The sequence below is a fragment of the Ptychodera flava genome, chromosome 14, assembly GCF_041260155.1.
Source record: "Ptychodera flava strain L36383 chromosome 14, AS_Pfla_20210202, whole genome shotgun sequence".
Lineage (NCBI taxonomy): Eukaryota > Metazoa > Hemichordata > Enteropneusta > Ptychoderidae > Ptychodera > Ptychodera flava.
In genome coordinates, this window is record NC_091941.1 from 27,819,874 (window position 1) to 27,834,550 (window position 14,677).

At 38.3% G+C, this 14,677-nt stretch overlaps 1 protein-coding gene across 1 annotated transcript; it reads left to right on the plus strand.

Annotated features, from left to right (window-relative positions):
• The first annotated feature begins 255 nt into the window (after positions 1 to 255).
• LOC139150005 (uncharacterized) lies at positions 256 to 12,329 on the plus strand. Its single transcript, XM_070722145.1, has 7 exons — positions 256 to 389; positions 6,038 to 6,147; positions 7,674 to 8,002; positions 8,691 to 8,861; positions 9,393 to 9,717; positions 10,139 to 10,165; positions 10,496 to 12,329. The coding sequence occupies exons 3-7, from the start codon at positions 7,793 to 7,795 to the stop codon at positions 10,843 to 10,845; spliced, it is 1,083 nt and encodes a 360-aa protein (XP_070578246.1). The 5' UTR covers positions 256 to 389; positions 6,038 to 6,147; positions 7,674 to 7,792; the 3' UTR covers positions 10,846 to 12,329.
• The last annotated feature ends 2,348 nt before the right edge of the window (positions 12,330 to 14,677 follow it).

Below are 14,677 nucleotides of genomic sequence, written 5' to 3' on the forward strand. Positions count from 1 at the left end.
TACTTGCATAGGCTAGGAATAAAACCCTTGTGGAGGATAAATGCAAGGCCATAATGAAATAGTGCTAGCTTTGATTTTTGCCAAGTCAAACATTGCCTTCCCATTCACAAATACCTTAGCAAAGGAATAAAATAGTCCCCGATATTTCGTCTTATATGCAAATATCAGAAGCGCGTGCACGCCCCAGTCATCAATTAAGGCTGATGTACACCCCTATCTCCCCACTAACCTCCTCCCTCAATATTGATGACGTTGTTTAAATTACACAAAACTCTGTCGATTACAAGTAACAGCTACGCGGCCACAGTCATTTGTCGAAATGAAAACATCGAAGTTTTTTACATTCAATGTGGTTGTCGCCATTGCGATAGGCTTATCGTCTTCCACAGGTAGGATAATTGTTTCGCTTGGCAGTCATGTTTACACTTTTAAATGCCTGACGTTGCATTGCAGTTTGTTTGTGTGACGTCTTTTGCTTTGAATCTACCGCAGCGTTACTTTTTTTTTGTTTCGAAACATAGAAAAGAGTGAGGCACAGTATTCCACCCGTCTTCCCGATCAGCCAAGGTTTGAATATGACCTACATGTACGTTTGTGTGTGTGTGAATGTGTGTCTACATACATACACATACACATACACACACCTACACACACACCTACACACACACACACACACATATATATATATATATATATATATATTCATTCGTCATTGTATATCGTATATATGTATACACACACAAACACACACAAAGGGTATCGTCGTCGGAGCGTTGTGGTTACTGCATGCGTTTTGTATCTTTATTCCATTGCGAAGCACGAGTCAGAGAATTTTTCATAAGAAAAACGTATCAAGGCTTCATGTGTTTTTAAAATGGCCCTTGAAACATTACTGTTATCTTTTTCATTGACCCGTGCATAGAGGGCGCTGATAATTTTAAAATAAACTGCAATTACGACAATTACTTATCTGTTCTGGTGCAAGGTACAACCTTTATTCAACGTGATATACATTCCTGTCCCTCGCATTTTGTATTGCATCATGATGTACGATGTTACTGAAGCCATCCCTCGTTATATCCCGAAAGGTGAATAATACACTTTGAAAGCTAAGTTTCAGAGCCATAAAAGGCCTGACAAAGATCATGTTGGATACGGTATTGTATCATACTACACCCTCCGAACAAAAGTTTAATTAGAATTACGTCAAAGTCAATATTCTCATACTTGCTTCATGTATGTGTATGTGTATAAAATTTTTATCGTTATGAAAATTTCTTAAAGTTTATTTATAAAGTTTATTCGTCTACGAAACAGTAAACGGGTCAGAGATACGGTTACAGTTTAAAAAGTTCAGAAAGGTTAATAATTTCACGTTTTCTATGTAATTAAAATCTGTATCGCAGTGAAAACTTTGTACTATCCAACGAGTTCGAATTACCTCTTTATACGACGTACTGAATGCATGGTAAATTGATTTTTGAATTTCATGCGCTTATGTGTAACAATTCAACAAAAGCGTATTCACCCTTACGAGATCTTTCTCAAGAAACAAAGAACAATTTTAACGGCTAAAATAATCTTTTTCGTCGGCTGGAGAAAAAATGATGGTGTTGAACTTTTTGTCGACAAAAAATATGAATATAAATTTTGGAAAGTATCGGCTGCGAAAGGATAAGTTAGCGAAATATCTTAATCTATTAACTACTAAAATGCTTTGTATAATCTTTGAGAAAGATCAGAACTTAGGAAAGGAACATAATGACCGTGTAGACAGCAACGCGGTGAGTGAATCACAGGAAAGAGATCAACGCCGCCGTACACCGCCATGAAAACGAAATGCGCGCCAGTGGTCCCGTCCCGACTCGGTAGCAGCAGTTTCTCTCAAAGTCTCGATGCAGTACAATCATAGACAGTTAAGAAAGTGTATATGGTGCTATCGTTGATATTTAAAGCGTGATATTAAGATAAAGAAACACATCTTTGCTAAAACAAAGTTTTGAAGATTCTCTGGTTGTTTTCGATACATGTACCTCCATTGACCGATTTTCGATACTGTGTCATGTCCCTATTCCAGCTCCTTGTTTAGTGTTTCAGCAGCGTATATGTACTTATTTTCTGATCACCTGTACGCTTCGTTGCGAAAAACTTACTTGCAGTACCTCGATTGCTGCCCTGCAGTTGACCAAAACCTGCTTTATTTGTTGTTCGCACGTTAACCTTTATTTAATTTTTTACACCCAACAATATTTTACTCAAGTGAGATCACAATCAACAGAGAAGTATTGCAAGAATTATCGGATAGGCAATGGGAGACTCTGTATCACCCTTGTCCCAACCAATGTAGTCACTATTTAACAGCAATAATAATATCATTGACGCCAAAACAATGCGAATCATCGGAAACATCGACGATTGTAGATAACTTTACTTTGTAGAATGTTTTAGTACCATTTTTATGTATGTTGACAATTTGAATTATTTCCGATGACACTAAACACGATCATTATCCAATATTTGTAACAGTCTATATATGAAAGATTGAGGAAACACTGTTTCATTTACACCGAAAGATAGTCAGCCGTACAGTTTTTGTTCACACGTTATTCATTTCTCTCACCGGACATTGTTTTACCCGAGTTTCAATATCACAATCAACAGAGAAGTATTACCAGAATTATCGGACTGAGTAAAAGACTCTGTGTCACCGTCTGAGCAGTATGAAATCAATCAAAAACCAGATATGAACTGAATGTGCTCAAGTGTTTTACAACAGGTTCATAAATAGTACGCTTCACAGAATGTTGGATATCTGGTAAACAGACTAGAAAGATTTAGCATTTACTCAACAGAACAACTTGACATGCTTATGTGACCCCTGAATGGAAGGAATGACGTGTACAGATATTGAGTTTGACAAAATTACAAACTTAGTTATCAAGCATTGAAATTGACTGCTGATGACTCAACATGTATCGATATTTATCAGACACTACTGGACGCATGAAATAATACAGTATAACATGAATTACAGCATATTTTTGACTGGTATGAAATTGTGTAAAACAATTGTACCTGTGACCTGTCTCATTTTAAAGCTACACAACAACGAGCCAGGAGATGTTATGCAACATTTGCAGACCTCAAGATAATCACTAACCAAAACACAAGAACAAAGACAGACATTGTATATTCTGACAGAAATTCAATTGAGCACTGACGCGGAGTGTCAGACAGACTACTGAGCCGTGCATACGGTCTACTGCCAGAGTAACTATCTCTGACGAAGATTTATTGTATTATGTTTTTCAATATTCCTGGAAATAAACCCAATTCATACCAATATAATCGACAACCGTGTGCACATGTGAGACGTGTAATAAGAACAATCAGATATCTGTTATATCATTATATGTAACAGGTTTCATCAACTTTCGCACAGTACACTCAGAGTTAAATCACTAATTACAAAACTTTATTTAACATGTAAATGAGCTAATTATTAACTTGACACGCCAAATGCTCCTCAGTACAATTGAATGTTTATCAGATCAACATCTGTAGCAAGTTTCATCAAATGTAATGCTGTAATTTTGGATAATATCACTAATTACAAAGTGCATTGAATATGCAAATGAACCCTTAATTAACTCCACACAAATAAATGCTTTACACCACAATTAGATATCTGTCAGATCAGTATCTGCAGCAGATTTCATCACATGTGGTGCAGTTATTTCGGAGTTATATGACTAATTACAAAACTTCATAAAATATGCAAATGAGCTATTTGTTAACTTTACCCTGTCAAATGCTTGTCATTGCAATCAGATATTTATCAAAACAATATTTGTTCCAGATTTCACTGACTCGGGCGCTGCAATATCAGAGTTATATACCTAATTACAAAGTTCATTAAATATGCAATTAATTAACTTGACACTACTAAGTGCTTTACACCACAGTTAGATATCAGTCGGATCAGTATCTGCAGCAGAATTCATCAAATTTGGTGCAGTTATATTGGAGTTAGATGACTAATTATAAAACTTCATAAAATATGCAAATGAGCTATCTATAGACTTGACACTGCCCAATGCTTCTAAGTATAATTAGATATATATCAGATCAATATTTGTTGAACGTATCATCAAGTTTGGTGCAGGACTTTTAGAGTTATGTCACTTATAACAAAAGTTCATTAAACATGCAAATGAGCAGATAATTGACATGACACTCATTGTATCATCATAATATTCTGAGATTGTCATCTGCGAAAAGTTTCATGAAATTTTGTTTGGTGTTTCTTGATATATGTCCACACTGTCATTACCGTCTCCATAAACCATTGTATAGAAAAAATGATATTGCATAACTTCATTAATATGCAAGCCACACTAACCAAAATCTAATCAGTTCTTGCAAGTACATATGGCACCTGTGAACCAAATCTGACTTGAATCTGTTCAGGCGTTTTTGAGTTATCCTGTAAACAGACAGAAAGGCAGACAGACAGACAGACAGACAGACACAAACACACACACGGACAGACAGACAGACATCGCTATGACATTAGCCCACGTGTGAACATGTGAGCTAATAGAATGAGCGGGTAACTGTGTCACTGTGTTTCTGTGTTGGCTGTGATATTGAAACTCGGGTAAAGCAATGTTCGGCCGGGTGTCGTCCTATGCTACGATGGTGCCTTGTAAACCCCGTGTTGAGCAAACCTACAGACCGACATACGGATAAGTCCGGCCGATAGCAGCAAATATATGGCATTGTGCATTCTAAACATCACTATCAGCATGATCTTTGCAGTTATGCTCATCTCTAAAACTGTGAATATTCTGTGTAGATAGTGCTGTTTGATTTGTTTTCGTATAAGGGAGCGTTCAGTTTTTACAGCCTGGGGGGGGGCGGCAAAATCTTGTCGCCGGTGTTCAAAAAAATATAGACCCCCCCCTGCATTTTTTTGTGAAAAAAAGATGACCCCCCTTTGTCAGACGAAAAAAATTGATGACCCCCCCCCCCTTGAAAAATAAGCAAAACCCATATGTCAAATTTAACCGCATGGTTTGGATTTGAACTCCGGTACGCGGAGCACTTTATTCGTGTAGCAGAGATGCCAGTGCACTAACTTCTCAGCCACATCCATTGAAACGTCTGTTAATTAGGACGACTGTAAGGCAATTTTTAACTTCATTTCCATAGACAACTCATGTCCATGGACATTGTATAAAGTAAACTTTATTGGAGTGGTTCGCCAAAGGCAGCCCTCCGGTTAAGAGGGTCATGGGCCATTACGTAAAGTCAACTTTATTCTAGTGGGCCACCAAAAGTGGCCCGCCGGTAAAGAGGGTCGATCATGGCTATTGCATAAAGTAGACTTTACTGGACAGGGCCGCTGAAGGTGCGCGGCCATTACCATTATTCAGTGCGTGATCCCAGGGGTCCCTCAAAAATGTTTCTAATGCAAGCCGCGGCTTCAATTGGGAATTTTACAGTAAGATTGCCGTGGGGTATTACCTAAAGTCAATTTAATGTTGTGGGCCGCCGGTAAAGAGGGTCGGATCATGGACATTGCATGAAGTAAACCTAATTGGAGTGGGCCGCCAAAGGCGTCTGCCTGTTAAGAGGGTCACGGGTAATACATAATGTATATTTATTGTACTGGGCCGCCGAAAGCGGCCCGCCGGTAAAGAGGGTCGATCATGGCCATGGCACAAAGTGAACTTTATTGTTGGTATTATGTTTTTGAAAATGTGGTGACCCCCCTTTCCTACCAGTGAAAAAGCGATGACCCCCCCCTTTGCGGATTCCAAAATTATGATGACCCCCCCCCCCTGGATTTTGCCGCCCCCCCCGGCCGTAAAAACTGAACGGTCCCTAATGAATCGTGATATTTTGTTTCAAACAAGAACGATGTTATTTGCAGCTCGACTGAGCAATGGTGTTTTTTTTTCATCGACACTCACAGTACTACCATGCATGGTCATAGCTGATATTTACTTTTCTTGCATTTTTCGTTCGACAGCTGCCCTATGTGAGTTTAACAATAACATCTATGAAAACCGAACCGTGATATATGATGATCTGTTTTGTAACGCTTGTGTTTGCTTGGACGGCGACGTTTACTGTACCAAGGTAAGTAACATCAACACAAATCTTGGTCATCAATACGCAGAGCCTAGCGGATGCAAGGCGTTATTGTAGTTACAATAAATTTACTTGTTTGGGTGTTAAATGGCATTTTATCGCGACGGTCGGTATCTATTCCTAAGATAACTGAAATGGCATATACCAACTTAAATTCCATGGAAGGTACTATTTCTTGTGAAATACAATTTAAAGGCATGGAACTGAGTCAGTCGTGACTATAGGGTGTTGATATTATTGTGACAGAAAAGAGGCGAAATTAGCGATTTTCTATGAAAGAAATTTATTGAAATTAATAACTAAATTTAGGGTGTAAATTAAATAAACATTACAGAGCAAAAATTACTTATCTCAGCTGGGACGGCAAAAAAAACCTACTTGAATTGTCTCCAGAGAGTTGAGTCCAGATACACTGTGATGAATGAGGAAGTCCTTTGACTTGCAGGCTTGAGATTGGTCCGAACCGTACAGAGTTCACAGAGCAAATCCAGCATGAGTGTGAAGGTCTTGAAGTAAACGTTTACACTAACGTGTCTAACTGCAGATCTGTAACACTTTGTTTATACTACAATGGTTCTATCCAGAAAATATCAAAACGATGTAGAATTCTATTGATATGCTAATTACTGTTCTGAAATATCTTTACTTGTAGTAAACATGACCTAGAAAGGTCTGAACATGACTACTTAAACTCAATGTCATGGAGGAGAATAACTTTACATTACAATATGAATCTTTCGTCTTATAAACGAAACATAGTTGATATTGCTTCCACAATTTCAGGTTGAAAGTACATCAGCTAAACCAAAGTTACTCTACGTTGGGTAACAGTTGTCTGACGTGTGTCATCAAATGCTGGTAATCAACACTGCTCAGACATCAATACACTAAGATTTGGATTTTAGTATCAACAACACACTTTAGAATGTTACCGCTCAACAGAAACAAATTCCCGTAAATTATTGTAATAAATGATTACAATGTACATCAATCTCAAATAGCAACAGCAATATTGAAGATCTGTGGATGTAGAGAGCATTTCGTACTGGTCACTAGTGACCTAATGAGGCAAGGATAAGTGTTCAGGATAGAGGCATAGGAAAGACTTGTTTACTCAACATGTCTGTTAGCATTCAATTTATCTTGCCACAGCGACTCATAGGTCATCAGAGAGCAAAACAAAGTCATCATAAAAGATTAAACAAAAGGCAATTTGATTATCATAATCGCAAAATGATTTTAATTCAATGGAAAATAAGGGCTTGCAAACTGTGACGCCAGGAAGGGAAAGGTTGTGTCAAGATATAGGTGTGCCAGGTCAAAAAATATCCTCCTCTAATAGAGAGAAACTACAGTCAATGTATTTTACTATTGGTCGTTATTTTGTACAGTAACAGTTGCTCTCTCTCTCTCTCTCTCTCTCTCTCTCTCTGTCTCTGTCTCTCTCTGTCTCTCTCTCTCTCTGAACGTTGACCGTTAATTCATTACACTTTTATTTTTACTTTCCACTGTAGTATTGGAACGAGGACATTCCCTGTGAAATGGCCGATGACCAGCAGTCAACATCTTCGAAATCTTCATCCAAATTGAAAGCTGAAAGTTCCAAATCGCTACCCGTTTCCTTGGATGCCCAATGTCCGGCTTACATGACATGACATGTCAGATCATGACGTCAGACTGCCTATTACAGCCAGACTGCGACAACGAACTGCATGTTTGCAGGGCAAATAGCAAGTTGCAAACAATCATCGAAGAAAGCACCCCATGCTACGGCAGAACAACCGGAACTTCAGACAACTGTGGAGTCATGGAGATAGTCTTCGACCATTCGGCCATCACTGAGGTAAGCAACGAATCGATCTACAATCTCAACCGGCCTTCGGTCACCCACTTAAAATTCATCGAATGCTTTGTATTTTCGTTTAAGTTCCATAATACCAGAAAAGGTGGAAAAGAGACACAAGACAGTTTTGTATATACATTTTTGTAAAAATATTGAGGTTAGCCTTCTGTGTAAGGTAGCTTTTGAAACAATGGCGATATAATGCTCTTGTCGTTGTCAAAACGTCTACAAACTCAGCCCTATAATGTACATAATTATACGCGAGAAAATTAGTTACCTTAGCTTTAAATTCCTTCAATTTCTTTCCTTGGAGAATGTGCTCGAGCATACGTTGACACTGAGGTGTACCGATTCAGCAGTATGGATGTCATAGCGGGGAGGCACCGTGGACCAGTGGTTAGGGTAACGGACTCACTATCGGAGGATGGTGAGTTCGAGACCCGGTTCAAGTCCCGGTAGATCCAGAGTAGCGGATTCACTGTCGGAGGACGGTGAATTCGAGACTCTAGCTCGGTGTTGTGCCCTTGAGCAAGGCACTTTACTCCTCTGTGCTCCATTAGGGTAGTGGGTTATTGGTACCTCATCCTGTAAATGGGCTAGCGCCTATCGCCCGTTGGATGATGGAAAAATAAGAATTAAGAAAAATAAGAATAGCGTTGATTGGTAACAGAAATCTTGTTTTTAACAGTCTGAAACACTGGCAGTATTGTGTAAAGACCTCGGAGAATACCTGAAGGAAGAGCTTCGCCAGTTCCCAGAATGCTCTGCAGTTAATTGCGAGATTCAACCCGATTCACAACGACTGTCTAGCAGAGATAGACGTCAGGACATAGAGCCATTGACCGTTAAAATAGAAGTTGTAAGTAACCAGTACATCATAGAAGATTGGAAGGGGACAGCTGAAATTCCTTTAGGAATTTTAAAGCACTTTAAAATAGTTTATTCAATGCCATGTGCTTTTATTTCAACTAGATAATTATTTATGCCTGACAGTGTGGAAAATAAATACAAATGGAATCATCTGAGCTTTGACTATTTATTGTTGGTGTTTTAGAGCGCATGGTACACATTTTATTAAAGATAGTATACCCCAAGGGGAAAAGATTTACATTTTATAGTTGTTTACTCGCACGGTAATTTTATGAATCTTTTTTGTAGCTTTGGAAATGAACTGTTAACATATGGCTTTCTCTTGTTGAAGTTGAAAAATTAATATTTTATCCATACAAGAGTTATATACAGATGGAAGGTATTTTCATTTCTTGACTTTGAAATAGTATTGTTCACGTTTTCCTTGCGGAAAGTCTGGTCGAGAGCTTAAGAAAGTTTAGTGAGGCCTTGTACTTTAAATTAAGTGCTTTCCTATGACGTAAAATATTTTAACTTACAGGAGATAAAACCCCCATCAGTGAAATCTTCAAGTACTAATAATTATATGCTTGACCTTATGGCTGCCATCGAAACAATCTTACAAGAAGGAATAGATAATGGAGAATTACCTGGTGATCTTGGAGCTGTTCAGGAAGTCTTTCTTATTGTGGACGGTGGATGGAGTGAGCCACACCGGCTGACGCCGTGCAATGTAACGTGTGGAGGACTTGGAAGGCAGAAATTCATTCGTAACTGTACCAATCCGCCACCTTCGAACGGTGGTGCAGACTGTGAGGGCAGAGGGGAGGGATCAAGGCCTTGCTTTAAAGAATGTACCACTGCAGGTGGGATACTCTCGTTTGCTAAAGTTGGATTGGTTTTTGTTTATTTGTTCAATCAGTTTTTGGATTCTGTCATTCCATTATCTAATCAATTTATTAAACGTTGTGTGTGCATTTTGTCAGCGGTGGGAAACAAACAGGATGGTTTTTTTTGTTTGTTTTTCGTCGATTTAGAACGCCCTTTTTTATTACTTATGATGCGAACATTTTACGCCTAGAATGGACCTGAGCATAATTTACTTCATGACACATGTTAAATTATTGTTCTGTTGCGTTTTGTGATAGTGCTCCATTGGATGCATGGTCTATTATTGGTGGATTTTTCTGCGCATGGAATGCAGCGAACGTTTGCAACGTGACTTTCTCTGTCTGTATCTCATTTTTCATTGACATTGACATTTTTCCGATTTTTGCCTTTTTCCAGCCCCGACCGTAAAGCCAAACACTGAGGGTAAGATATTTAATAAACTCACTCTGTAAAATCAAAATTGTCAGTCACACATGAACCGATGAGTAATACAAAGCTGAGCTCATTTTGATCTCCTTTGTCCTTCGGCAGTAGTCGTGTTTGGGATGACGACGACATCGTTTTTTTTTTAAGAAGTACGCCAAACTGTTACGGAAATAACACCTGAAGGAAAAAGTTTCATTAAATTTATAAAATGCATAAAATTTACAGAACGAATTAATTTAGATAACTGGATTATTTGTGTTCACATGTCTACGATGGTTACAATCACCCTGAATTCTAAAAAAAGTGTTTATTTTTCGTAAACGGCAGGTAACGTTTGGATGAAACTCGTCGTGCTATCCATCACCGCGGTGCTCATCCTCCTGATAGCGATACTGCTTTTGTACGTACGCCGTTGGAATCAGAAGAAAAAGGCAGACAGGGCGGCACAGCACGCTGAAGAGAACGCCTTCAACGGCATTGGTCGATTAACAGTGCGAAATACACGAGATTTGGCAGATCGTCTGTCTATCACACCCTCTGAGATGGCCTCCTTTGACAACGCTGGATACAACTACCAAGATGGCACCAGTACGGGTCACCTTGGAGCTGTTGTTGCTTGGCCTGACCACTCAGACGGAACTGCTCCGTCTGAAAATATCTACGCGACGATTCGGTAAGCATGACAATAAGTCAACATGCAGCTGTTCTTTTCAACTCGTTCAGTTTGGAATCAGATGAATTTCACTAGGATAATGATATCGTTCCAGAGGAAAACATATACTGCCTGTCACCAAATAGAGTAAAACATTATAATAGACTCATTGATAATGTGATGATTAATCATTCAGTTTTCCCAATTCAATATTAACTTAGGTCTGTTTGAATTTATTTTAAGCAATGTACCAAATGAGGTACTTAAACGCTACAGTAGACATTTGTATACAAAAGATGAAAGTTAGCCCGGTACGATTAGTATTGAAACAAATCGTGCCAAATCGATTTCCAGTTGAAATTTGTGGTCGGTGTTTTCTACCTCTTCGGATTTCCAGTGAACTTCATCATTGTGTTAGTTTCGTTTTGTATTCCAATTTTGTAATATTATTGACAAAATTCAGAGTACATCGTGCAGCGGTGGTACGCGTCGCGGACAATACAGAAGTGTACGATGTACAAGGACATAAACCCCCGTATTTTGTGAATAACCTTATTACTGTACACCTTGTTAATCCATTTCTACCTGAAAAAGTAATTAAAGCGCATTAGGTTGGTTGTCCGTCCAGCGAAATTTCAACCCGCGCAGCGCGGTACTCTCGGTAGAAATTGTTGATCAGCAGCATAATTTCACTTAAATTCACAGGATTTGGTAAGAACATTATTCACTTCATGAAGTACTGAATGTATAGAAGTATATTTTTTTGTAAAAATGTAAAATTTCTTCTTTTCCCCGTGTTAACGTAAAGGTATTATGGCGTCAAAGGTCCATGTCAAAGTTATTGGTCTCCTCGTCCTCTGATACCGAAACTTACTGTACGACGAAACTCCATTGGTTATTTTCTTAGAATTCATTTATTCTCATTCAAAAGTTATTCACATAGAATTGCTATGACATACCACTAACCTGTATCAATCGGAAAACAAGACCATTGAAGGGTTTTTTTATGATCGTGCAAGTGGAACAAGTCTTTCTTGATTTCATACTGATATAAAATTCTGTTAAGCAATAAGTTTCAGTTTCCAATCAGATGAATTTCACTAGGACAATGATATCGTTCCGGAGGAAAACATATACTGCTTGTCATCATAGAGTAAAACATTGCAACAGACTCATTGATAATGTGATTATCAATCATTCAATTTTCAAAATTTGGATATTTTGAGATCGATTTATTACACATTCGCAGCTATTGGGGCTTTAAGATGTTGACTTGTTTTGTGTTTATTTTAAATCGTGAAGAGCTTGACATTCTTAGGATTGCAGTTTATAGTAGTTAATATCTAATGGGTTTCTATTTTCACAAAGTCAATATTTGCTGTTTCGTTTGATAAATTTGTTACATTTACTTTTGAACATGTTAATTGTGTTGGCGATTACAAACCGCTTCCGTCATTGCAGTCCGAGTTTGATGAAATCTAATAATTAAATAAAATACAAGTATAAATTCGTACCCCAGATTTCTTTGTTTTTTCTATTATTTTCTCGTTCATTTCAATTGACATCTGAAAAAATGGATTTCTGATTTCATTTTACACGTGCAATAATTTTATTCATAACCATTGCCGTGTATATTCAGTGCTATATTCCAAACAGCTTCACTTCAATTCCAATGTGAGCCACTACTCCGATGTGGAATAATCTTTCTGATATTCGTGTATAAAACATCTATCAATGTATTCTGCAAGGGGCGCTGTGTACTGGGCAACAGGGAAATTTGGTCGCAAACAGTATTCCGACACAGGGGGGAATTGATGATACAGCCAACCTTACTTTTTCATTCTGCGACATTTCAAAATATTCGCCGCGTTTACGGCACTTGCCAACATATTCAAAAGTGACTGACCAACCATGGGCTGCGAAAATTTTGTTTAAAAACACATTGAAACTTACTGCTGAAACATGTGGTGTGTTCTAGCTGCCATGTTTATCAGCTTGCAACATGCGTTGGTGGTGGAAGACTGGCTTTATGTAACGTGCCCAGAATTTGGACTGATATCAAAGACGTAAATTATCAAGATGTTGCCTCCCCCTTTGGTTTTTGACATTTCGTAGCCTGTGTTTGGAGAATTAATTGAACATGGCTTGGAAAAACTCAAATTCCTCTGTTAGTCTCTCTCTCTCTCTCTCTCTCTCTCTCCTCTCTCTCTCTCTCCTCTCTCTCTCTCTCTCTCTCTCTCTCTCTCTCTCTCTCTCTCTCTCTCTCTCTCTCTCTCTCTCTCTCTCTCTCTCTCTCTCATATTGCAAAACATCTATAGGTATACATATTAGGTGCATAATGTTCTCGGTATTTCTCCACGGTATAGCCCAAGTATACAGTCCATTTGAAAATGCACCACAAGATGTTCGGAATATCAAGCGAGTTTGTCCGTTGTTACTTTCATGAATAGTCTCCGCGAGCTGTTTCGCGATCCTTGACTGTCTTTGTAAGGACTTAAAACCTTGAAAGAACACCTGAAAAATTAAATCACACTTAGCGGATAACCAATAAAATTGTTGGTATTACCTCGAAATAATCTGATCTTCGAAAAACAGAAATTACTTGTGTCACCCGCCATGGCATGGTTCCTGTTTGATATTGCTACACTCGATTTTACTTTAAAGTTTCTCAAACTGGCATTCCGAGCACTTTAAAGTGTCGAGGATTTGCAGCTCCAAATGGCCACCGGCATGTGTTCATTTTCAAGTTTTAGTTTACATTTTGTGAAAATTAATTCCCTTTGGAAAGTGTAAAACGATGCATTATTATACTTGAAAACCAAGTTTGTTTCAAATCTGGCACCTTACCTTGGCCAAATTGAACGTGACTTTTCCAAATTGATTCGGACTTAATCTCCATATCTGCCGTCCGTCCATCTACATACACGTCTCGTTGGCATATTCGTTTGTTTCTCCGCTGTTTTCGGTTCGAAACGAATCCCTGTGGAATCGGTATCTTCGGCTTCGACGGTACACTATCAGGCCAATCGTTAACAGAATCGCTACAGAGCATGACGACCAGTAGTGTTGGAAAAACCCAGGATACTGCACCTATAGTGATCAAAAATATATTATTATTATTAAAAATGTACATGTAGCTGGTAGAATCCGAAAATTATGATAAATTATTCTTTTATAGCGAAGCAGTGTAAACATTATGAACACCTGAGAGTACGTGTATTGCAATATGTCTAAGTCACAATCTGAAGTGTTTTGGTTTGCAATTATAGAGTATCACAACAACGGATGAAAATTTAGAGTACCTGATTCTGTTACTTGATCTACTAAGTGGTCGGCTAAGAAACAAATATGTATCCCCCTTAACTCATTTTTGTAAAATATATCGTGCGTTAACTTGTCAATCAATTCAGGTACATATTTAGGAGGGAAAACAAAATTTGCAACGCGATGCATCTATTCTCAGACTCTGAATATACTTCAACGCGAGAATTTGAACCAGTTATCGAGGAGAGTAAAACTCCAGTTTACGGGTGCCTATCTGAATTGTCTTCTAAAACGAAAGACTTTATGTGCGAGTACTTAATATAATATTACCGCTCAATGCAACGTGTTCCACCACATAGCAAGCGTCGTCGAAAGTGTAGGCCTACCAGCATTCCTGTCGCGATGCAGTCTAATTAATGTCGTCTGCCACTGTTCTTGCCGCTTCTCCGATGAATGTTCTCTGTTCCTGTTATTGATCGTTGAGATTATATAAAATATAGTGATTTTCCAACATGTTCTATTAAGTGATAGGCCCGTATAACACAGATTGGTTTTTTATTTGCTTTGCAACAGTAAACAATCAAACCGTCTGA

What these genes read in the sequence shown, in the direction of transcription:
- LOC139150005 (XM_070722145.1), top strand. Translation starts at nt 7,793, where the DNA reads ATGTCCGGCTTACATGACATGACATGTCAGATCATGACGTCAGACTGC. An exon ending in TGACCGTTAAAATAGAAGTT is followed by an intron (nt 8,862 to 9,392) that starts GTAAGTAACCAG and finishes TTTAACTTACAG; the next exon opens with GAGATAAAACCCCCATCAGT. An exon ending in CGTAAAGCCAAACACTGAGG is followed by an intron (nt 10,166 to 10,495) that starts GTAAGATATTTA and finishes CGTAAACGGCAG; the next exon opens with GTAACGTTTGGATGAAACTC.